Source organism: Acomys minous (genome assembly GCF_964271855.1).
Source record: "Acomys minous genome assembly, chromosome: 1".
Taxonomy (NCBI): domain Eukaryota; kingdom Metazoa; phylum Chordata; class Mammalia; order Rodentia; family Muridae; genus Acomys; species Acomys minous.
The window spans coordinates 97,281,173-97,306,749 of record NC_140483.1 but is presented as its reverse complement, the minus strand read 5'-3'; the positions used below and the strand labels follow the sequence as shown (position 1 = coordinate 97,306,749).

Genomic DNA, 25,577 nt, shown 5'->3' with positions numbered 1-25,577 from the left:
GGTGGTGGTTTGAGGTTTTGTTGGTTTTGAGGCTAGGTTTCTCAACTGGCCTCAAACTCTTTATTTTTATCATTATTTTAAAACTGTGTGTGTGTGTGTGTGTGTGTGTGTGTGTGTGTGTGTGTGTATAGAGGCTGGAGGATAGCTTGATGGATGTTAGTCTCGGTTGTGGGCTTCCAAGGATTGCACTACTAGTTGTTAGGTTTGTGTGATAAGCACTCTTACCAGCTTGGTGATCTGTGGGCTCTGGCTTTAAACTATCTACTGCTGGGACTACAGGTCCACCACGCCTGGGTTGGGGAGAACTTTCTTGTTTGCAGAGGCTGCTTTTTTGGGCAGGGGGCCATAGGGCTCCATGCATTTTAGCTAGTCAAGTGCCACTAACCTACACCCACAGCCCCTGCCTGGGAGGAATCCAAGAACTTTTGTGAATCTATGTTGAAGCTTACAAGTTAAGAGTGACCTTCCACTTGAAAGTATTCACAAGACAACTTAACCAGTTTGGTGCTGGAGATCTGTATAGTTTTGAGAATCTTCAGAGTAAATTTCAAAAATTATCTCATTCAGAATTTGGCCATTTGGCCCAGGAAGATTTTTAAATTGCTTTAATTATAGTGATTACCGCTGTCGTTTGGTTCAGACCACTTTCTCTCCAATTGTGAAGTTCTCAGGGCCCAAATCACTCGTTCTGTCAGTTCTCTGCAGTCTGCTAAACCTACAACATGCACCCAAATTATTATTATTGTAAGTTTAGGTAACTTTTCCAGAAATTAAACAGCGAATTCAGCCCAGTGATATGATTGAAATTACTGGTTGTAATATGTTGATGTCAGGTGGGGAAGAGGAGAGGCAGGCCTGCCAACCTTTGCTTTGGAAACAGGAAGTCCCAAAGGTTGGCTGGTGTTTACTCTTACTTGGTTGGCTAGTTTTTAACAACTTAGGAAAAATTCTGAAAGTCTTTTTTATTGTGTTCTGTGTGTACATATGCGACGAATATAGTAGTGGTGTGGGTTGATGTGTGCTCTACAGCATATGGATGGATGGAAGTCAGACAGCTTTCCAGGAGCTGGCCCTCCTTCTACAAGTGGGATCTAGCATCAAGCTTGTGGTCTTAGCTTCTGAGACGTCGTGCAGGTCCTGTCTTAGGACACGGTCTGTGTACCCAGCTGACCTCAGACTCCGTATAGCTAAGGATAACTCTTGTCTCCACCTCCAGAACACTGAGACTGTAGACCACAACTAGTGTATTCTGCACAATGGGCCTAGCATATGCTAAGCAAATGACCTATTTATACATCCTTAGCCTTTGAGAGTCTTCTGAGAGGGAAAGTTAGTGAAAGATTATCCATCAACTTACCGTTGTATAATGTTGTAATTCATCCATAAAAGCTGGTTAATTTCCTTTGTGGTTTTCAATTTTTTGTAAGTATACATTATATATCTAAAAAGAACTTCTTTCTTTATAAGCCTACCTATGTTAGGTAGGTACAAGACACACGATAAACCTGAAAGACATCCCTGCCCTCACAGAACAATCACAATGAAATGATACAGTGACCATGGTAGGTGTGAGTGTTGAAAGCAGTGAAGCCAATGCTGTTGAGTCCTGCTGCCTACAGAGGCTGAGAGACTGTTGTTGAACTGGCTCCGAGTGGTAATTAATGCTAACTGAGCTTTGATCAAGGAGGGAAGAAAGGGTGTCCTGCCGCTACTGATAGACCTCCAAGGGGAGTTTAATATTTGAGCAGGGTGAAAAATTAGGTTTTTACAGGTAGATTACTGGGTCTTGAAGGATCTCTTACAATGCTATAAAGATTACATTGTGGAGTTGGAGAGATGCTTAGTGCTAAGAGCGCAGAATGCTCTTCTACAAATTCCAGCACCCACACGGCAACTCTCGAATGTCTGTAACTCCAGATCCAGGGGATCCAACACCCTCACACAGACATGCCATACATGCAGGCAAAATACCAATGCACACACAAAATAAATAACTCACTTTTTTTGTTTCAAAAAAGAAAATAAAGCAAGGTGCAGTGGAACACACATGCCTACAATACTAGCCATTGCTTCAAGGAGGAAGATTGCTGGGTATTCAGAATGAGACCCTGTCTCAGCACACCAAGTAAAAACAAAAAGATCGCATTGCATTCTGTTAGCAAATGGTCAACAACACCATTTTAAGTAGGGAAAAATCAAACTTGTATTATTCTTATTTATTTAAAGACAGCATAATGCATATATGGGCCTAGAATTTGAGGAAGAAGCTGGCAATAAAGATAAATATTTGATTACCAAACATGCCAGGATACTATGAACACCTGGAGTTCACCTCCTTCTCATTCCCCAAACAGTCAGAATTTATGGTGAGTATGGTGGTGCGTGTCTTAGTATCCCATCACTCTAGCACACACAGAGAAGTAGGGAGATTGAGTTGGTCTACATAGTGAATTCCAGGCCAGCCAGGGCTATGTGGTGAGACTCTGTCTTAAAGAAGAAAAATAAATCAACCAAAAGTAGAATCCATGCATAGTGTGTAAGCCACAAGAGAGAATTACCACCATCATACAAGGGCGCTGTGACCAGGATGATGGGCTGCAGAGGAGGGAGAGCCTTGTCTTTCATCAATAGAAGGTTGTAGTTATATTTGCCATGGCCTTGTTTATCCTCACATTCTAGAAAATTGAGTTTTGTTTTTAAATTTGGAATCAGAAATTATTTTCACCTAATGAGTTCTTGAAACAAAAGCAGTACTGATTTTTGGTTTTAGTACTTTAGGTTTACATATTGGTATTTGTTGAAAATGTCTTTTCTGTTTATCATAGATAATTCTGAGTGAGAAAGGAAATGCTTCCCTTCCCCCCACTAAGTAGTATTTTCATATTGTTAATGGGTTAGTAAGCTTAGGTCAAGTTTGTATTACTTCTAAGGTTATTTTTTCCTTCAATTTGGAGTATAGTTCTCAAGGTAGAATGTTAAAAAGACAGTTGTAATTTGTTCTTTCTCCCTATTAGTTCATTACTTAAATTATGCTGATGTAACTTTTTAGATATTTTTCAGGCTCTGTCTCATCTTTCATTAGTGTCCAATTTCTGTAATTTCAAGGTCTTTGCTTCCTCTAAGTATATATATCCCCTCCCCCCTTTAAAATAGGCAATGGCTCATGTAATATAGTAAAGGCTGGCCTCAGTATTTTTTTTCTTAAGATTTAAAGGTTATTTTATGTGTCTGACTATTTGCATATGTGTATGTGCCTCACATGCATACCTAGTGTGTATGCTGAGTCCAGCAGAGGGCTTCAGGCTCCCTGGAACTGGAGTTACAGACCACTGTGAGGCATGGTGTTGGTGCTAGGACCCGATCCAGTTCTTGGTCAAATGCTCTTCACTGCTGAGCTATCTCTCCAGCCCCTGAACTCAACTTTTTTGTCATTGAGGATGATTTTGAACTAAAGATCTTTCTGTCTCCACTGCTGCAGTGATGGAGTTGGAGATTATGCCACCGTGCCTGGCTTTATGAAGTGTTGTGGATCAAACACAGGACTTTGTACACGCCAGACAAGCACTCTACCAATTGTACCACCGTGCTAATACCATTAACAGTAGATTCCCAACCTTTCACAGTATTTCCTGTCTTAATTCTCTGATTTTGATCTCTCTTCACATTGCTGCCATAGTTAACTCTTCTGTCTGTCAACCAATCCAATAATACATCTATTTTTAAAGATCTGGGTTCCATAGCACAGTGCATGCTTATGCACATGTGCCCACACATGTCTGTTTTCCACACTTACAGTTAAAAGTTCTGAAAGGCATCTGTAACTGTTAGTGGCTCTTGCCCTTTTGAAAGATAGCTTTTACTTATTTAGGGTTATTGTAGGCAAGTATTCCGGCTCTCTTAATGACTTTTTGTTTTAAGACAGTTTTGCCAGGCATGATGGCTTATGCCTTTAGTCCCAGCATTGGGAGGCAGAGGTAAATGTATTTTTCTGAGTTCTAGGACACCTGGTCTGCAAAGCAGGTTTCAGGGCAGCCAGGGCTACACAGAGAGACCAAAGCACACAAGTCTTGGATTTGATGTCCTTCTGCCGTAGCTTCCCCAGCCACTGCCGCCATTATAGGCCTATGTCACGGGCTCAGCACTATTTTAATTAATTTATTACAGTCTTTTCTATATATAGCCCAGGATGGCCTTGACGTTGTCATTCCCCTGTTCATATCCTAAGTGTTAGGATTACAGGCATGTGCCACGATACCTCGACGTGCGGCTTGTTTATAAATGTGATGGAAGCGAGGGCGTTCACTTTTGGGAAGTGTGCTAAGTGCTTATTTGTGCTTTATGGACATTGGGGAGGACCTTGCAGTTCTTTGCACAAATCTAGATTTTCAAGGATGTGATAGACCCTCTTGGTTATCTTTGTAAAATGGTATCGTTTGTTTAGAATGTTACCCTCCTACCCTAGTCCTCATCTCTTAAGGCTGTGCTCACATCTTCAAAGAATCTCTGCGCCCACACAGAAATTGGAATAGACCCTGCTATTAGATAACACTTTCTTTATGCTGTTAAGCACATTGAGGGTCTCTCCTACTAGAAATAGCTGGAAGCTTAGACCTGAATGATTTAAGATTTTTGCCTCTAACACAAGTTTTTTAAAATAGAGGTTTCTAGTTTGATTCAGCAACTAATGCCGTTTTATTTGCTGTGTCTTTAGTTTTGCAAAAGTCCTCACATCTCCTTGGAGAGTGCATATATTCATGGCTTTATTTTATCTTATGTGTATACATGCTTTGCTTGCATGTATGTATGAGAACAACTTGTATGCTTAGTATCTGAGGAGGCCAGAGGAGAGTGAATGCCTTGGAACTGGAATTATACCTAGTAAGATCCCCATCCAAAAAGAAAAATAAAAACCACAATTGAAGGTAGTTATAGCTAATTGCAGCCATCTTAAAGCTCCATCACGAGGTCCTAGATTTTCTGGACCGGTCCTACCAATTTATGTAAGGTTTGCTGCATTTGTCTCACAAAGTGTCCTTATTTTTTATTTATTTTTTAATATTTTATTAATTCATATTACGTCTCAATTGTTATCCCATCCCATGCATCCTCCCATTCCTCCCTCCCTCCCGCTTTCCCCTTACTCCCCCTCCCCAATGACTGTGACTGAGGGGGACATATGCCCATAGGGCATCAAGTCTCTTCTTGGTAGCCTGCTATCCTTCCTCTGAGTGCCACCAGGCCTCTGCCCTTCCAGGGGCCTTGGTCAAATATGAGGCACCAGAGTACGTGTGAAAGTCAGTCCCCACTATCCACTCAACTGTGGAGAATGTCCTGTCCATTGGCTAGATCTGGGTAGGAGTTTGAAGTTTACTGCATGTATTGTCCTTGGCTGGTGCCTTAGTTTGAGCAGGACCCCTGGGCCCAGATCCACCCACCATAATGTTCTACTTGTAGGTTTCTAGGACCCTCTGGATCCTTCTATTTCCTCATTCTCCCATGCTTCTCCCACCTAAAGTCCCAAGAGGATGTCCTCCCCTCTGTCCCACTTTCCTGCTAAGTGAAGAATTTCATGGGACATGCCCCTTGGGCTAGTGTCTAGATATAAGTGAGTATATACCATTTGACTCTTTCTGCTTCTGGGTAAACTCACTCATTATGATCATTTCTCGATCAATCCATTTGTCCACATATTTCAGGAATTCCTTGTTTCTAATAGCTGAGTAGTATTCCATAGTGTAAATGTACCACAGTTTCTTTATCCATCCTTCTACTGAGGGACACTTATGCTGTTTCCATGTTCTGGCTATTATGAATAAGGCTGCTATGAACATGGTAGAGCAAATGCCCTTGTGTACTGGAGCATCTTCTGGGTAAATTCTAAGGAGTGGAACAGCTGGGTCTTGAAAGCCCTATTCCCAGTTTTCTGAGATAGCACCAGATAGACTTGGCTTCCCAAAGTCTGATTACAGGTCTCCACATCACACATATACTACTCTTTATTTAAACTTTAGGTAGTTGTTTACTTTTAAATGCTAATTCACTGCTTCCACAGACCCTTTATAAAGTGCTGCCAAGTTTTGTCAGTTTTGCTTCTTCCAAGGACCCGTACCTTTACTGCAATATCTACTAGATAGAGCTTGGAACCAAACAAATGAAGCTGCTGGTTAGCCAGGTATACAGCATGCACAACCAAGTTTAAAGCTGGGTCGGTGCCAAAGAAAAGTTCTCTTTCATGTTTTCTACTGTCTTTGAAGAGCTTTGGCAAGGTAATAAAATTTTATTCATGTCTGTTTTTAAAAGGACTCAAGTTTTATTAGGTCAGTGCAATTGGTTCTTTCATAGAAAGTTACATTGTAACTGAAATTTTTAGAATGGTCTTATCCCTGCATTTATATAAGTCATACTTTTACTCTTTTTTGGTAATACATGTTTTGAAATTTTGTAACGTGGTTATATACAAGATCTATGTTTTTAAAAACAGCCTCTTAGGCCAGGCGTGGTGGTCCACGCCTTTAATCCCAGCACTCGGGAGGCAGATAGATGCAGGCGGATCTAAGTTGGAGGCCAGCCTGGTCTACACAGCCAGGACAGGCAAGGCTACATAGAGAAAGAAACCTTGTCTCGAAAAAACAAAAACAAGAAAACAGCCTCATAGAACTGGGGTGGACCTCATGCATATTCCTTGAAGGGAGGGAAGGAGAGACAGACACAGTGGAGCAGAGACACAGGGAAGCAGAAGTGTTCCCCCCCCCCCACACACACACACACACTGTGCATGACTGGGCTGCCTCTGCTGGGACTAAAGGCTCATTCTACTGTGCATGCTTCACAGCTATTACCTAATTTTTTGACACGCCTCTTTCAAAGCAAAAAGTTGGATTTACACTAATGGATAGTTTTGTTTTGCCTGTTTATTCTTGACTGCTAGAGTTTTGAAGATGATTGCTTTAGTAGAGGAGAAATAGCTACTGTAGAGCGTGGAGTATTCTGGTATGTTAGGATGATCTTGGGAGGTTTGCTACAGTAGAATGGCTTCGTGAAATTAAGGCACTAAGATCAGTGGAAGATAAGGCTGTCAAGGTCTACTGCAATTGAGTTTCTATATTTCACACTCCTGATTCTATAGAAGTTATTTATACCACAGGTTTATAAGTGCTCCATACTGTTCCATAGTCCTGTGAAGCCCCGATGAGTCCTAGAATACTAATTGTTTGTTGTTGTTTTTCTTCACTTGACTGTTAACAACTAGAGAGAGTGCAGAAATAATGCAAAGCAGTATTGAAGGTGGTTGGGATATAACTCTCTGCCTGGAGGGTTTGTCCACATAGTCACTGAGTGAAACCACAAAGTTATTAATTACTGTCATTTAAAGCATCACAGATAGTGAGTTGCCAGAGGATAAGAATTTTGAAATTAGATTATACTCTTATTTATATCATTTAATTTTCTTTTCTTTTTGAGACGTGGCTTCTCTGTGTAGCCTTGGCTGTCCTGGACTAGATTTTTAGACTAGGCTGGCTTTGAACTCACAGAGATCCTCCTGCCTTTGCCTCCTTAGTGCTGGGATTATAGGAGTGTGTCACCATACCCTGCTCATGTAATTTTTTAAAAAGATTGATTTTATTATTAGTGTGTTGTGTTGGGGGCGGTGGTGTAGTTGCCCTGCACCCAGAAGGTGGTGCTAGATCCCCCGGAAATGGAGTTAACAGATGATTGCGAGCCAGCATATCGTCCTGGGAATTGAACCCAGATCCTCTATGTTATCTCTCCAACCCTCTGCCATGTAATGTTTTGTTTTTCTTGTAGTGCTAGGGATTGAACCAGAAGGCTTCAACCTCTTTCCCCTCCCTCACCTCCCAACCACCCACCCTGCCACCATTGAGCATGGTCTAGGGTAGGGTGGTGGGGTTACAGGTGTGAGCTACAACGCCTAGCTTATATGGGAACCTTACTTAAAGCAATGCTAAGTAGAAATATAATGAACACTGTGTGCCTGATGAAGAGCAGAGTTTACATACATTAAACCCTCTTGAATTTAGGAGGTGTTAATTTGTGATCCTAAAGAGAAGGCATTTTGAACGCTGACTATAAAATTATATCTGGACAATAGTGCTAGATAAGGTGATATGCCTACTTATTATGACTTGGGTATCTTATAAAGTGTTTATTAAGTGAGAAGAGGGTTCTGCTTTCCTAGGAGATAAAGCAGATTAATTTGATTCACATAAATAAGTGAATGAAAGTTTCTTAAAAATAATTGTTATTTTCATTTAAAGTTTTAAAATTCATCTCCTTAGCTTATATTTGAAAAGAACCAATGAAATCCTGCCAATCTTCAGTAAGATGTGTCTTTCTTAATAGGGAGCTGCACCAGACTCTGTTCATTCCTTTCATGTTTAATATGGTGAACATGTCTATCTCAACATGGATTGATATACTTGAGTATTTTTTTTAATGATTTGACAGTTAAATTTGTTTTCTTTGCACTGGGGCTTTAAAATGTAAGTAAATTTAATGTTAATGTTTTCCTCCAATTACAGGCCTCAGAAATACCATCAGAGGAGGGGTACTGTGACTTTAATAGTAGGCCAAATGAGAACTCTTATTGCTATCAACTTCTTCGACAACTAGATGAACAGAGAAAGAAAGATATTCTTTGTGACGTCAGCATTGTGGTGAGCGGGAAAATCTTTAAAGCTCACAAGAACATCCTGGTTGCAGGCAGCCGTTTCTTTAAGACTTTATACTGTGTTTCCAACAAAGAAAGCCCTAACCAAAACAACACTACCCACTTGGATATTGCTGCAGTTCAAGGCTTTTCCGTCATCTTGGACTTCCTCTATTCTGGGAACCTGGTGCTCACAAGCCAAAATGCCATTGAAGTAATGACAGTGGCCAGCTACCTTCAAATGAGTGAAGTTGTTCAGACTTGCAGAAATTTCATTAAAGATGCCTTAAATATAAGCATTAAGTCAGAAGCTCCAGAGTCTGTAGTTGTGGACTATAATAATAGAAAACCAGTTAGTAGAGATGGCCCGTCTTCATCACGGGATCAAAAAATTGCCAGCTTCTGGGCGACACGGAATCTTACCAACTTGGCAAGTAATATAAAAGTTGAAAACGATGGTTGTAATGTCGACGAGGGCCAAATAGAAAACTACCAAATGAACGACAGTAACTGGGTCCAGGAACGTTCTCCTGAATTGGCTGAAAGTGAGTCTCAAGGTAAAGCAAAAGTGTTCATTTGGAATAATATGAGCTCCCAAGAGACTGGCAAAGCAAGGAGGAAAAACCAAACTACAAAGAGATTTGTTTATAATATACCACCTAATAATGAAACAAATCTAGAAGATTGCTCAGTGATACAGCCACCTGTTGCCTATCCAGAAGAAAGTAAGGCCCTACTCATCAAGGAAGAACCAGGTAAATATTGTGCATCCAAACTTTTCACTCTAATTATAGCTGCATATAGTTTAATTTTCTTTTTTTGGTTTTTCGAAACAGGGTTTCTCTGTGTAACCTTGGCTGTCCTGGACTCACTTTGTAGACCAGGCTGGCCTTGAATTCAAAGCGAGCCACCTGCCTCCGCCTCCCCTGTGCTGGGATTAAAGGCCTGCACCACCAGGCCCAGCTAGAAATTTATTTTTAATTGGAAATTTTTCATTATAAAAGTATAGAACAGAGACACTTGAATTTTGGTATTTCTTGTATATATGTGAATTTCAGTTTTAGATTGGGTAATAGTTAAAGTACTGTCTTCCAAAAGCCTTAATAACTACATAACAGATGCTTTTGAACTTAAGGTTACATATCATAAAGGCAAACATATTGTAAACTGAAGCTATCTCTAGGTCAGAAATGTTTTTAATATACTCAGCCAGTTGAACACCACAGTTTGGCAAATCATCTAACAGGAGTTCTTTCTATCTTATAATAAGTGATAAATGTCTTATAAATTTATCAGACATTAACTGAAAGTAAAACAAAGTGGTTGTAAAGTTTGCTTTTGTTTCATACCAATGTGGGAAAATTTTAAATTGAACTCTTAATTGGGGACTGTTCAGCATTATTAAAGAGTATGACTCCTGCTGGCAGCCTCTGCACTGTTTCATGAGGAGACGTTTAGTTACAGTATGTTGTAAATCACTTTGCCTATTTTGAAATATTTGTAGGCTCTAGTTAGCATTTTTATTTTAACATTTTATTGCTACAGAATTTTACTAATTTCAAGATTGCTCTTGTTTACACTACTCTGCTTAGCACAGGTCTCCAGAAGCAGGAATGTTTTTCTTTCTTTTTGGCTTTTTCAAGACAGGGTTTTTCTATGTGTTAGCCTTGGCTGTCCTGGACTCTCTTTGTAGACCAGGCAGGCCTTAAACTCACAGCGATCCACCTGCCTCTGCCTCCTGAGTGCTGGGATTAAAGGTGTGTGCCACCACCACCCTAGGAATGTTTTTCTTCTCTTTTTGATTTTTCAAGTCAGGTTTCTCTGTGTAGCCTTGACTATCCTGGACTTGCTTTGTAGACTAGGCAGGCCTCGAAGGAATGTTTTTCTTAATGTCACCTCAGTCTTTCTACAGCTTAGGGGGAAAGACTATAAGGCTTGATATGCAGAGTGGGCTTGTTTGTTTTGGGGGAATTTCAGTTTTACGTTCCAAACATAGGCCAGGCAGCGAGGATCTTTGTTTTGAGTATATTCTAAGTGTATGGAAGAATTTTAGCATGTCACATTTGTGGTAAAGACCTTTTAAAAAAGATGGAGTGAAGGACTGCTAAAGAACAGAAATAGAGCCGGGCATGGTGGCACACGCCTTTAATGCCAGCACTCAGGAGGCAGGAGCAGATGATCCGCTGTGGCCAACCCAAGGCTACACAGAGAAACCCTGTGTTGAAAAACAAAAACAAAAAAAAACAACAACAACAAAAGAAAGAATAGCAATAGAGTGGACATTTTCTGTTACCTTAGTTTTAACTAGTTGTTCGTAACTTTGGCATCTCAGGGGCTTTGAGATTTCCTATCCATATTTTAGGTTTATGCCCTAGTAATTATGTAATTTAATCCGTGTTTACCTGAAAAATTGAGCTGGGCAAGGTTGCACCCCAGCATTTTCAAGAAAGAGACAGGCAGATCTCAGAGCTCAAGGCCAGCGTGCTCTACATAGCATGTTCCACTACATCTGGGGCTGTCTCAAAAACAAAATACCTATTCAGTGTCTGATTTATAGACATTATCATTTTCTGGCCTTGCCAGTGGGTGTCCCTGTGAGTTAGAAGTGACTTGCACTGTCTACAGTTCACGACTGCACACAAGGCAGTTCCCGTAATCAAAGTGCTTTTATCAAAGGATGGAAAATAAGAATGGAAGACTATGGAGTCCACTCATAATTTTCTGTAAAAATAAATTCAAAACATGAAGCTGACTCTTAAAAACCATGTAGCTGATAGCAGCACTGACCTGTAGTCTTGTTTTTGCTAGTAAGCAAATTATACTATCTGTTTAAAAAAGACCCCATAATTATTTATACGATGCCTTCCAACATACTTTTTCCTACTTTGCCCCAGAATAATCCAAACTCCCAATATATTTTTTAAAAATGTTTTTCAATACAAGAGTCTCTGTGTAGCCATGGCCATCCTGAAACTTGCTCTATAGACCAAGCTGGCCTCAAACTCAGATCTGCCTGCCCCTGCCTCTCAAGTGTTGGAATTAAAGGCGTGCACCTGGCTTTCTTGTAACTTCGGAATGCAATCATACCATGCCTCTTATATAAGAAAAATCAAAATAAATTCTCAAAGGAGGTTGGGGTGGGGGTAGTTAAGACATTCCAGGGGACATAAGTTAAATTCTCAGTGCTCACATGGCGGCTCACAACAGCTATAACTAGGAATCTGACACCCTCTCGGGGCACAGGCACAAAAGTGAAAAGGTGTGCACATACATGCAGGTAAAAATAATAAATAAGCATGCTACTAATAATAAGCAGGAAGGAAAAATAGGCCGTCTCTGACATGGACTCTGAAATCACTTCCCCCTAGTGGGGCCGCCTTGCCAGGCCGCAGAGGAAGAGGATGCACCAGGCAGTCCTAATGAGACTTGATGGCCTGGGGTCAGATGGTAGGGGAGGAGGGCTCCCCTTTCTGAGGACTAGAAATGGGGGGAGAGGGAGGGTGAGAACAGGAGGAGATAAGGGAGAGGAGTTAACAATCAGGATGTAAAATGAATAAATTAAAAAAAATTAAGGGGTGGAGAGATGGCTTAGAGGTTAAGAGCATTGGCTGTTCTTCCAAAAGTCCTAAGTTCAGCCACATGGTGGCTCACAACTATCTATAATGAGATCTGGTTGGTACCTTCTTCTGATGTATAGGCACATGCAGGCAGAATACTGTATAAATAATAAATAAATCTAAATATATATTTAAATTTAAAAAGCAAAGTGCCTTATGGTCAGAAAGTAATAGTATGAGATGGAGAACGAGGTTGATTTGGGTTTTTTGTTTGTTTTTTAGACAAGTTCTCACCATGTAGCTTTAGCTGACCTGGACTAGCTCCCCATGTAGACCAGGCTGGTCTCAAACTCAAGGATCCTTTGCCTTCCCAGGGCTGGGATTGCAGGTGTGCATGCCATGCCCAGCTGTGCTTTTAATGTAGAGGGCCAAACTATAAGCACGGACAGTGTTGACCAAAAAGCTATACTTTGTGGTGTGTATGAGTAAAAGAATTATAGGCCATGTGTACACAGGAACTGTTTCCTGTGAAGTTTTGTCTAGTTCTTGTCAAAAAGGGCTTTAATCTTAGCTCTGGATTGGAAACCTTGAGCATGCCAGGTCAGGACAGCCGGGGTTTCTGGGGGTTCTAGTTGAAGTTCTACAGGCGATTCTAGTTGGGTCAGTGGAGGGAATAACAGCGCAGATTCAGACATTGAAAACCAACCCCCACGTTATGCCTGTAATGGTTATGATCAAGCTCAGCTTGTGGGTGTCTCTGTTCTTTAAAATACAGTGCTCTTTACAGGGTTATATGAAATTAAATGACAGTAATAAAAATAGTAAAATCACAAGATCTACCATGATCCCTTAAAGTTAGGAAAGACTATTGAAGTTATTTTTAACAGTTTTCCAGTGCTGTGTACTGACTGCCAAATGCTAGATAGATGGTCTTACATAGTTTGGCTTGTTTGAATACTGACAAAGATTGTCCTTAAGCCTGCGTGCACGATGACTGATATTAGAGGTTACCTTTATTTTGAGCCAAAATTAACTTCTGTAATGCCCTATTTTGCCATTTTTTTAGTAAAATTTGAACACAGATTAGGAGTTTAAAACATACCTCTGAATCGGTGTTTCCTTCTATTTTGTTGCACGTAGATGACCGGACTTTAACTTTGCAGGGAAGCGCTGACCAATATAACAGACGTGGAGTTTATTAAGGGAAGGCTTCCCCAACAGTATTCCCCTAGTAAAAGCAGAAGAGTTAAAAAAAAAAAAACAAAAAAAACAAGTCTCATGTTAAAAAAAACCTTTTAAAAATTTTGGATTTAAAGCTCTATTATAAACATCTGAAAAATGCTAGTGAATATTTTGAAATCTAAAAATCAATGCTTGGGCATATTTGTATTTGAATACCTTAAAAGGAAATGTGACTTCTACAGCTCTGAAAATGTGTGCTTTAGTCCTACTACAATGTTAAAGCTGGGGTTGCGCCTCAAATTTTCTGGATGTTTTATTGAGATGGCGCATTTTGAATCTTTAACCTAAGCACATCTTGTTTGATTGGCTTGTCCATATCTATGTGATATATCTACACACAGGAATACCTGAAGGGGAAACCTGGAAGATTCCTGTGTATAGATAGGAAATTTTTGTCTTTTCACATTGGGTTTATAGAATTAAAACTGAAAACATGGAAATCAAAGGAAAAATGATGTTAAAATTCTAATGATGTTAAAAAAAAAAAAGTTAAATCCTTGTCTCAAGTGATTTGCTGCTTTAACATTTGAATTTTAAGCCAGGGGTGATGACCTTTAATCCCAGCACTTGGGAGGCAGAGGCAGGCGGATCACTGTGAGTTTAAGGCCAGCCTGGTCTACAAAAGCAAGTCCAGGACAGCCAGGATGGTTACACAGAGAAACCCCGTCTAGAAAAACCTAAAAAAAGATTTTTTTTGAAAATTTACTTACTAATTTATTTTTCAATATTTGGGTTTAAACAGAGCCCTGTTAATGGAAGGCAAGAACTTTGCTGCTGAGGAATACATTTCTCTATTTGTGAGATATACGTTTATCTACCTACCTACCCATGACAAGGTTTCTCCCAGTTCCTTAGACCAGGCTGGCTTTCTACTCATAGAGCACTGGGATTAAAGACATTCACCACCACTGCCTGGCTTAACCCTTAATTTTTTACTTATTTAAAAAAAATTCTGATATATGCTCTTAGTAAGATATATCCTGGCTTTCACTGAACTTCACATACAGCTCAGGAAGAAGACTTTGAATTTGTGATGCTCCTGCCTCTGTTTTCAAAACATTTCGGTAGTTGGCATGTGCCACCACACCCCCTTCCTTCCTTCTGGATTTATTTATTATTTACACAGTGTTCTGCCAGCATGTGTGGCTGCATGTCAGAAGAGGGCACCAGATCTCATAGATGGTTGTGAGCCACAATGTGGTTGCTGGGAATTAAACTCAGGACCTTCGGAAGAAAAGCCAGTGCACTTAACCTCTGAGCCATCTCTTTCTTTTTTAAATTACAATTTCTTTTATTGTGCATGTGCACACATACAAGGTTACCACGTGTGCATTTGGAAATCTGAGGACCTCACGGTCCTGGAGAACCAGTTCAGGACAGTAGACCTGGCAGGAAGTTCCTTGTCTACCGAGCCATCTTACTCTAACCTCACATTTTTAATTTGTATCTTTGCTGTTTAGTGAAATTGCATATGATTTGGTATTTATAAAAGTTTTCAGGAAACTGCTTAAGCTACGTACCCATTAGGGAATCCTAAAAAGTCTGTATCTAAAAATAATTAATAAATCAATTTAGGACACTTTTATTTAGAGTTATAGCTAGCTAGCATTTCTGTCCTTTTATATTTGTGATGATAATTGTTGTTCGTTATTACTTTGAGCATTGCTCACCCCACCCCCACCAGGATAGCCTTATCTTGACTATGCTGGACTTGCTTTGTAGAGTAGGCTGACCTTGAATGCAGAAATCTCCTCCCTGCCTCCGCCTCCCTGGGTGCTGGGATTATAGGTGTGCGCCACTGCCCCAGCTAAGACACAAACTTTTAAGGAAAATTAAATTTGGGAATAAAAAGTTGCTTTGTATATTTTCAGTATTTTTTTCTTAAATGTGAATGTTGTCTTTTGTCCTAGAGACATTTCTGTTGCTGAGGCAGGGTCTGGTCATGTAGCTCAGCGTAGCCTCTTCTTGCTGCAGCTTCCCAAGTGCTGGCATAGACCTGAGCCACCTCCTCTGCTCTGTGTGTTGTACCCATTGCACTGGCTATACCCAGTGGGGCGGTGTTGAACTTAATGTGCATTTTCCATTTATGGACATAGGTAGGCTTGATTCCAGATGTTTAGGTAGAACCTTTTGGAGTTTTTTTTTTTTTTTTTTTTTTTTTTTTGTGAAAAATGAGCCAAGCTGGTTTTTAAAAAATCACTTTCATTAGAAGCAAGGCTTACTGCTTACTTAAATTGGGCCATAGAGTCTTATTAAGCACAAAAATTTAAATACTTTTAAAGAGATGGTAACTATAAAAATTGCCTGCCACCTTTTTTCCCTTCTTCATGAGTTTTGGTTTTGAGATTTCCCCCCGCCCCCCCTTTGTATATTTTTATTTTGGGGAACTGTCTTGGCAGTTGAGGCTGGCTTTGAACTGATGCCTCTGCCTCCTAAGTGCAAGTTTGGGTGGGCTATAGGTCTTTGCCACATACATTTTACTGCTCTTAATGCTGATTTCCTTTCCTTTTTGCCTTATCTGGCTGCCTATGGTTATTTTCTGTAAGGTAGACATGTCAGGGAACAGAAGTGAGGCTAGATGACCATGGACGCTGAAGGAGCCTTATGGGAGTCACTCCATTGTGTGCTGTGTGCATTTTTTTTCTGGGTCTCCTCCCCCACCAGACAGGTTTTCTCTGTGTAGCCTTGGTTGGTCTGGGGTCACTCTGCAGACCAGGCTGGCCTCGAACTCACAGAGATCCGCCTGCCTCTGCCTCCCCAGTGCTGGGATTAAAGGCGAGCGCCACTATGCCTGGCTGCTGCGTGCTTTATATTGTCTGAACCCTATTAATGTGGACCTCTTAAGTTTGGAGAAGAGGTGTAGTATTTGGTTTGGTTTGGTCTGGTCTGGCAGCCTGGGGGCCTTTGCATCTGTCACTGGGCCATCACCCAACCCCTGGAAAGCTTATGTAATACGAATATTTGCTTTCTGACAGCAGTATATATTAGAAAAAAGACCAGAATGACTTAAATTTATCTTTCTTTAAAATTCTGCATTGAGTGCTTTTGCCTGCATGCCTGTCTGTCTGTTATGTGCATTGCTGGTGGTGTCCCTGGAAGCTGGACAGGCACAGACATTTAAAGATTTGGATGCCTGGAAGTGAATCCAGGTCCTTTGGAAGAGCAGTCAGTGTTAACCACTGAGCCACCCCTCTTGTTTTGAATATATATCTATGTATGTGTATGTAGACAGGTGTGCACACCAACCATTTTCATCTCTTTTTATCTCACTTATCTGGGTCAGTCTTTACTTTCTCAGCACTGGTTGTAAGTGCTTGGGTTGTTTTGTTTTTAAGTTTTAAACCTAGGTTCTGGAGATCAAAACCATGTCCTTGCTTTGCTGAGTTAACACTTTCTAGCCACAGTAGTGATGTCTCTGTGCCCAAACACTACAGTGTCACAGGATCGTGGACACGCTCTAGATTTCTACTTGTGTCCTCAGTTTTCACAGACTCAGATCATTGTTCTGTGTTCCTTTTCCCTAGTGTTGAGATTACTGGCACAAGCCCAGCACATGCAGCACTCTTGTCTTGAATACTCATGCATGCAGACCCAAAGTTCTGGAATCTTAAATATAATTTCTCTGTGCTCATATTTGTTCAACATTCTCAACATCTTCAGATGACTTCTGGCACCTTTTAAAGATGTTTACTTTTACCACCTTAAAATAATTCTTCTGTTTCTCACTTTTCCATCGTACAGTCAAATTTCTTAAAACATTTCCCCATCCGTTTATCTCCAGCACAGGTCATCACCCCCCCACACACACACACACACACAAATGACAGGGATTCTCTGTGTAGCCTTGGCTGTCCTGGACTTGGCTTTGTAGACCAGGCTGGCCTCGAACTCACAGAGGTCCACCTGCCTCTGCCTCTACCTCCCTGAGTGCTGGGATTACAGGTGTGCGCCACCTGTATGTAAAGAATGGCTTTGCAGACCATTCTTTCCACTTGCCCTGTCAACCTTCCAAATGTTGTCCTACCCTGGCACCTTGGTTCTTTACAGCCCATTCCTACTCAGTTGCACATGTTTTTGTTGTTGAAACTGTTTTAATGTGCTAAAAAGATATCTCAGTGGTTAAGAGCACTGGCTGTTCCCACAGAGTTCCCAGGTTTGATTCTCAGCACCCCACATAGTAAGTAGCTCATAACCATTTATAACTCCAGTTAGAAGATCAAACAGGCATGTGCCTGTGCACACACATACATTCTGGCAAAACATTCATACACAAAAGTAAAGTCTTCATTGTTTTAGGTATATTTGTCTATCTCATGCAATGCTGTTTTAAAGAGGGTGGCTTACAAGAATGCTTAGGATGTTCAGGGCCTTGGCTTCAATCCTCAACCTCACACAAAACATTTAAAATAAACATTTAATCAAAGGCGTTTTCACATATTAGCACAGTTTTCACAATTAACACCAAGTCAGAAATACCAGGGCTGGTGAGATGACTTGTAAAAGTCTGTTACACAACACGGCTCTAGCATTCTAAGTCCTGGAACCCATAGTAGGAGAGAACTGAATCGCAAGCTCATACTCTTCACATGCGCTGGGCACATACAGCATTACATTAATTTAGCAAATAGTTGGAGGGCATTCATTTTAGACAGTAGGAAAACAAAAGATGAATAGGCTATATTATGGTCCTTGCTTCACCTGGAGTTTAGATTTGTTTGTACTGATGGAGTTTTGCCTGTGGCTTATATACAGTGTGCAGCCTGTGGCGGATACCCAATAGTGGAAGGCCTCTAATTTGGCCTGCATCATACATTAAGATCGTCCAGGAAGAAAATGCGGTTTGTAAATAAACTTACTGTATCATTTTCAGATTTGGATGGTGCACTACTCTCAGGGCCTGATGGAGATAGGACCATGAATGCAAGTTTATTGGCCGAAGCCTGCAGTGTTCAAGATGCAGGAGATGCTGGTAGGTACAGCAAGAATTTTTTTGGGGGGGAGGGTCAAGATGCATCTGAGAGGTTCTGAAGATTGTGGAGTGCTAGTGTATGTGTTTACTGGTGTCTGCTGTAGATTCTTGGCTAGTTGTGTGTAAATGCTTCCTGTTATTTACCATTCTGAAGTTAGCTAATGTCTTAGTGATTAGTGATGTCTTAGAAACTTGGGAAATATAAATTGAAATTTTTGGTCTTGTTTGAGGGGACCTAAAATTGGTATTTTATACTTTTAAGTGTTGGTTTAATGCAGCTTATAGATTCCTGCCAGCATATTGATGAAATAGGCTAATTATCACAGTAGTTGATAACAGTTGGCCCTTAGAAGCACCTGCATTCATGTCATGCATATATACACAATTAAAAACATAAAAATAAATGTAGTCTTAAATAGTAATATTCAAATCATTCAGTTATACTTTGGGGAAACTTTGGCTATGAAGGCAAAAATCACATGGCTCTATTTAAATAAAATTGAATAAAAGAGAAAAATACTCCTTTACTAAAGTGTCAAGAATAGGTTGATAGAGTTGGACAGAAGCCTTTTGTTGTTGTTTTGCTTTGGTTTGGCTTGGTTTCTGAGATAGGGTTTCTCTGTGTAGCCTTGGCTGTCCTGGACTCACTTTGTAGATCAGGCTGGCTTAGAACTCACAGAGATAACGCCTACATCTGCCTCTCCAAGTGCTGGAATTACAGGTGTGTGCAACCACACCAGGCCCAGGAACTTATTTTTTAACTCTTATAAACAATTATCCATAAATATCTTTTTTATTATTACTACTTTTTGTGTTTGTCCATACCTGCCTTCCCAAGAAGGAAGAGTATCTATATACTACAGAGATCTGAGGAGCATTAATAGAACCACTGTTTAGGATTACTATCATTGATAACTTCGTAAAACGAAGTGAACCCATTGATGTGATGCTCTTGTTAGCACACAGCATTACTTGGGTAGTGTTTTATTTTATTGGAATTTTATCTGTGAGGAGAAAATTTAGAATCACAGCAGGCAGTCCAGTCCAAGCCCTAATGTCTGGAAAGACAAACACAAGGGAACCACTAGATAAAAGATGGAGCTCAGTGCACTATGGGCCTTGATTTTGTGAACGGTTAGAAATACGGAATATTATTCAATTTTAAATGTGTGTATTACAGTTTTGTAGGAGAATGTTCTAGAATGTATACACACACATTTATGCATATATATGCACACACATGTAAACTGCATTTAGATATAAAGCAAAAGGTACAGGCTACAGTAGTGTATAAAATTGTATATACAGTGGGAAATTGTGGCAAAATTAACATTTAAAGATGAAAGGATGTAGCTGCTCACCTTTTTGTAAGTGAAGCTCTGTTTGAAATTAATGATGGAAGAACAGGTAGCACTCCTTGTACAAAGCTGTTAGTGGCTCTTGCTGCTCCCTTTGGGTGCTGGAAATCAAACCTAGGGCCTGGAGTATGCTAGCCAAGCCCTGTGCTTCTGAGATACAGCTGGGCCGGCTTTGTTTTGTTTTGCTCAGAGCTAGGCTGTGTATGTAGCCCCGGATGCCCTGGAACTCACAGCGATCTGCCTGTCTCTCCCACGTGCTGGAACTAAAGGCCCATGCTACTATGCCCAGCACACACACACATGCCTGTGGATTTTTTTACTATTGTCTTAAGAATATTTAATAGGACCACTTTTTGATCCAAGAATAAAACTGTAAAATAATACACACAAACAGCTTTCTGTAGAGAATGAGCCATGTTATTTAATTTTTAAGAGTCCATCTTTAAATTTAGTCAGAGGACATCTATGAAATTTGGGGTGAAGGTTTGTTTTAAAAACTTATTTATACTGTATTATTTTTGTATTTATATATTTTATAATATACTTTATTTTATTTATACTAAGTTTTATTTTATATGTACATGCTCTGGCAGTGAGATTAGAAAACTCCATGTGGGAGTTGCCGTTTCCACCCTGTGGGTCCCAGGGACCCCAGGCAGATGATCAGGCTTGGCAGCAAGCACTTTGACCTACTGAGCCTTCTCACTGGCTGTTTGTGTTTCTTGACTAGTACTGTGGGTGGTGTATGCAGAGGGGCATGGAGTTTGAAGTTTTTTCTTAACCTTAACTTTAAATCTTGTTGGTTTATTAATTATTTTAAATATATTTAGTCTATATTATGTAGAGAGTACTATTTATTGAATATATTAACAGATTTAAATGACTTCTAAGGTCAGTTTTTGAAATAATTTTGAGCAAGTGAAAATATCCTAAATTAGAAGTACAGGTCTTGCATTCCTATAGAGTAACTTAATTTTTATACAATTCCTTAAAAAATATGAATCCTAAAACCCTAACTCAATTTAGAAATGTGAAAGTGGACATTGATAGGTTGGTTGACTGACCCAGGTTGCCACCCTCGTCCCTGTCCCCCTTTCACATGTTTGGAAATATTTTCACTTTCTAATTTTGAAAACCAGTTCAAGACAGGGTTTCTCTGTGTAGCCTTGACTATCATGGGCTCACTTTGTAGACCAAGCTGGTCTCGAACTCACAGAGATCCGCCTGCCTTTGCCTCCTGAGTGCTGGGGTTAAAGGCGTGCACCACCATGCCCGGCTCCTTGTATATTCTTTGACCAAGGAAAATCTTAATATTTTTTAAATGAAATCCAGAGGTTTATAGGAAGAAAATTTTATTACAGCTTGTACCCTTTCTCAGAAGTGCTTTGGGACTAGATGCTATTGAAAAGTTGGAGTCTTTCAGATTTTGGAATATTTTGTGTGACCTTTACTAATAGAAGGAGCAATAGAGGTTGACATCTCTCATCTAAAAACTTGAAATGAATTCCAGGACAGCCAAGGCTACACAGGAGGAAAAAAGGAAAAAGCTGAGGGTGGAAGGTTTTGAGCACCAACATGCAAGCATTTGAGATTGTGGCTTTTTAGATTGGAGATGTCCTACCTTTATTACTACATAAACGAGCTCTGCATATACCTATGTTAGAAAGTAATGTAGACAAGTCCAAGTTAAAAGTGCCTTGCAATAGGAGCCTGCCTACTCACCATTGAAGGGTGAAGGATCCTTGATTTTTGCAGCCTGACAGGCTCTGAATTAGTTTGTTTTGCATTTGGTCTTATTTTTGAAACAGGCTCTTATTCTAACCTAGTCTGGCTTTGTATCACCGTTGCCTCAGCCACCACCCACCCCCCCATTGTGATTTTATTGTCTGAAAAAAATATGGCAGGTATGGTGGTGTAGTTGGGAGGTGGGGGCAAGACAGTCCCAAGTTGAAGGTCATTTTCAGCTATGCAGCAAGTTCAAAGCCAGCCTGGTCTGAACGAGACCATGTCTTAACGGGGGATGCAATTGCTGTGGGTGGGAACTGGGAAATAAGTTGACAGCCACTGAGAAAGAACCCACACGCTAGAATTGATGGTTGATTGGATCTAGAGCCAAAAGCTGAAGATTCTTTGACCCAATACATTATATATAAATTTAAAATGGACTTAAAAATCAAGAAAGAGATGATTCCTGACTGTTTCTGTCACTATAAACTAGGTTCCTGTTGTTGTTCTGTGGTTTTTAGTTATTAAGCCCACACTTTTGGAGGTCCAAGACATTGTTTTTGTTTAGGTTTTGTAGGGAAGACAAGGTGGGAGGCAGTTGGGTAGCTGACAGGGCTGTCTTTGTGGCCACGGTGGCTCCTAATTTACAGTGTATCCTAGGTTGGCACCGAGTTCCTCTGCTTGTCTCCCTCCCAAGTACTGGGAGTACAGGCACCAGCCAGTACATGCAGCTTTGTTTGGTTTATATGAAGATAGCCAGCATTGCTATAGTTGTATTTCATTTTCTTGGGTTCTGATTAAGAGATAATAGATTTTACCCAACCACTACCTCAAGATCACTTTTCAATTGTACTAGGAGCATCACATGATTTCAAGTATGGTTTGATGCCTGGCACTTCAAGTGATTTCAAGTATGGGTTGCTACCAACTACTTCAAATGACTTCAAATATGGATTGCTACCAGGTGCTTCAAATGATTTCAAGTATGGATTATTGCCAGAATCTTGGCCCAAACAAGAAACGTGGGAAAATGGCAAGTACTGGTCAACTAAACAAATCAAAATTCTAAAATGTTAATGTTTAAAATACTCTGTATTCGTAGTTTTTAAAAATAAGTAGTAGCTTTGTTAACAGTTGCTGTTCTTATGGCCGGACACAGCATTGATAGAAGGCTTCTGATTAATAATGTACTTCTATTAATCAGTACCTTTTTTTCTCCTTTAAGGTGATTCATCTCTAATCATGAACAAGTTAAAATGCCCTCATTGTAGCTATGTAGCCAAATACAGACGAACACTAAAAAGGCACTTGCTCATTCATACTGGAGTAAGATCATTTAGCTGTGACATTTGTGGAAAGCTGTTTACTAGAAGAGAACATGTAAAAAGACATTCCCTGGTAAGTGACTTCACACCCAGCTGACCATGGAGCTAAGTGTTTTTTATGCCAGTGATGTTTAAAACATTTTACCTGCAAATTTGAGGAAGGATAATAAGTTGCTTTAAACAGAATTATTTTTGAGCTGATATTTTACTTCATCTAGAAATATAATAATTATCTGTCCATTACTAAATGTATGGCTTAATTTGAATGGCTCAAATACAGTCTATATCTGTACTATCCTTATGTTGAATTTTCCCCCTTCAATTAGGTGCATAAAAAGGATAAAAAATACAAGTGCATGGTGTGTAAGAAGATCTTCATGTTAGCAGCCAGTGTTGGAATAAGGCATGGATCTCGGCGCTATGGAGTGTGTATGGACTGTGCAGATAAGTCACAGCCAGGAGGGCAAGAAAGTGTAGACCAGGGACAGGACACAGAGTTCCCTCGAGATGAAGAGTATGAGGAGAATGAAGGAGGAGAGCCGGAGGAAGAGCTGGCTGAGAACGGAGACGACCAGAACGACGCGTCTCGATGGGACGAATCAAGAGATGTTTATATGTCTCTGGATGATTAACTGACCTAATATATTCCTCAAGAATGCTGCATTTGGACATACTATGAATCGACAATTTGGATTGTTGGACTTGAAGGCTTGCAAAATATGGTACATGCTGGATGGTAGTTACATTGCTGTGAAAAACTGTAGGGTTTAAAGCCTTATAGCAAAAAAAAAAATTTATATTTGCACAGGACTGTACAGCAGACAACCATGTGGTTGGATATACAGAGTCCCCACATATTCAGTCAGTTATCAAAGTAAACTATTTTTTATTTATAGGATATACAGTTAACTACTTGGGTTCTATGAAAATATAGTACTTGTCCTTTATAGAGCTTACATTCATGTGCCACTTTAACATGAATGAAGAAAGTCCATTTATGGAAGTAAAGTGACAGTTGACCCAATTACTCTGTCAATCAAACCACTCAGGCTAGTTTGTACTAGTAGAGTTTTGTTCCTATTTTTATTTTATTAATTTTATTTTTTTTAATACAGATTTTTCAGTGAGGGGCCTTTTCAACCCCATTGGTTCTATTTTCTTGTATTTTTCATCTTATTTACTTCGTAACTTAAACCAAGTCTCTTCTAGTCTTAGATATTATTTCTTAATTTTGTGCTGATAGGCATGTTTATAAGAACTGGAGAGGTAATTTATTGGAATGAACTAACTGACTCCCCTATCCTCCCTTCCTTTTTTGACATGAATTTTACTACTTCACAAATGAAGAATGATGTTACAAAGTTGCCATGGTGAAGCTGAAAAATACCACTAAAATGATTATGACTTAGAAGTAACTTTCTCCTGCTGCTCTAATCAGATAAATGGTTACTATATGATGTTTTCTGTCATGGTTTTTGGTTTTGGGTATCTGTTACTTTGGCACTATTCTTGTTTGCCTCTTATATTTTTTGCCAGTGTACTATACCTCAGCCTTATTTGAAATACAGAAGTATAATTGAAGAAAAGTCATAGAAAAATAAGTAAAATGATTTGTTTTATAATTTATCCTCCATGTCCAGTTTGGTTTAGCTTGTTATGCAATATAAGTGAAATATCAGGTTTTTCTCCTGTGCCCTTTTTTATCATTAAAATTAACACAAAATGTGCACTCTCTTTTGTTTCATACTTACCGGGATATGAGTGTTTTTAGATTGTGGCTGATAATTTATTTTTCCATTGCTTAAAGTCACCACACCATGATGAAATCTTTATAGTCACCATGATTCAACAATCTGCAAAAATATTACAAATAAAATGTTGAGAGCCATTTATTGTTCCATTACCTAAATTCTTCAGGAGTTAAAGAGCGATTCATGTAATTGAAACTGTTAGGTTTATTTAGCTTGGTGACAGATGAATTAGCGGATAGTGGAACTCTCACCGGCCTTTAACAGGCTAACATGTAAACATATATCAGGAGCATATTATATATTATATAAGATTGAGAGACATCATATTTTCAACTTTCTTTTAAATACAAATTGAGTATATTTTCCTATTTTATATCAAGTAACTAAATTTTGCCAGTTGTGTGGAAGAAACCAACAGAGCAGCTTTGACAGATAAAATATTTTGGTGCTCCATCTGGTCAAAGTTGAAAAGTTGATTTTCTTTTAAAGAGACAAGCTTCATCATTGCCTCCAATTTCAGTAGAATAATGGTTTGATTTGGACAGTGACTTTCTGTGTGGATAAATCAGAGATGAAATATTAGTGACGCCTGGTGAGATGCACCCCTGGCCTCTAAGCTGTACGGTGGTCTCTGCATACCTGGAGGCTGGCAGAAGAGCAGTTTTGTTTTGATTTTTGTTTGAAATGAAGAATGCAACTTATTCTCTGTGTTTGAAACAAATGAGTAAAATGTAATCCTAATAAAGTCCACAAAGTAGACATAGTTGGGCAGAGATATAATGAAGGACAGAGTATTTTAAATGTAAAATGTTCTGCTTTGTGAATATGTAAGTATAGTATAAAGATTTCTTTCATCCCATTTATCCCCTTCCTTTAAACCATAGTTTACAATTGGTAGATCTGTCTATATATAAATATATATTAAAGAGCAAATATATATATTTAAAAAAATCACCTAAATCTGCTTTATTAGACAGTAGTT

The 25,577-nt window shown here is 39.6% G+C and overlaps 1 protein-coding gene and 1 long non-coding RNA gene across 2 annotated transcripts in view; both read left to right on the top strand.

Moving 5' to 3' along the window:
• Positions 1-24,567, top strand: part of ZBTB10 (zinc finger and BTB domain containing 10) — a 31,032-nt gene extending 6,465 nt beyond the window's left edge. The window contains exons 2-6 of the mRNA XM_084773471.1: positions 8,541-9,423; positions 18,338-18,436; positions 22,376-22,552; positions 22,745-22,917; positions 23,171-24,567. Coding sequence (XP_084629597.1) covers positions 8,541-9,423; positions 18,338-18,436; positions 22,376-22,552; positions 22,745-22,917; positions 23,171-23,476 — 1,638 coding nt within the window. The 3' untranslated portion in view covers positions 23,477-24,567. The remainder of the gene's footprint in view (positions 1-8,540; positions 9,424-18,337; positions 18,437-22,375; positions 22,553-22,744; positions 22,918-23,170) is intronic.
• LOC311592750 lies at positions 9,434-16,971 on the top strand. Its single transcript, XR_014777501.1, has 2 exons — positions 9,434-12,773; positions 12,965-16,971. It is a non-coding gene; the product is annotated as an uncharacterized lncRNA (long non-coding RNA).
• Positions 24,568-25,577: the final 1,010 nt, after the last annotated feature.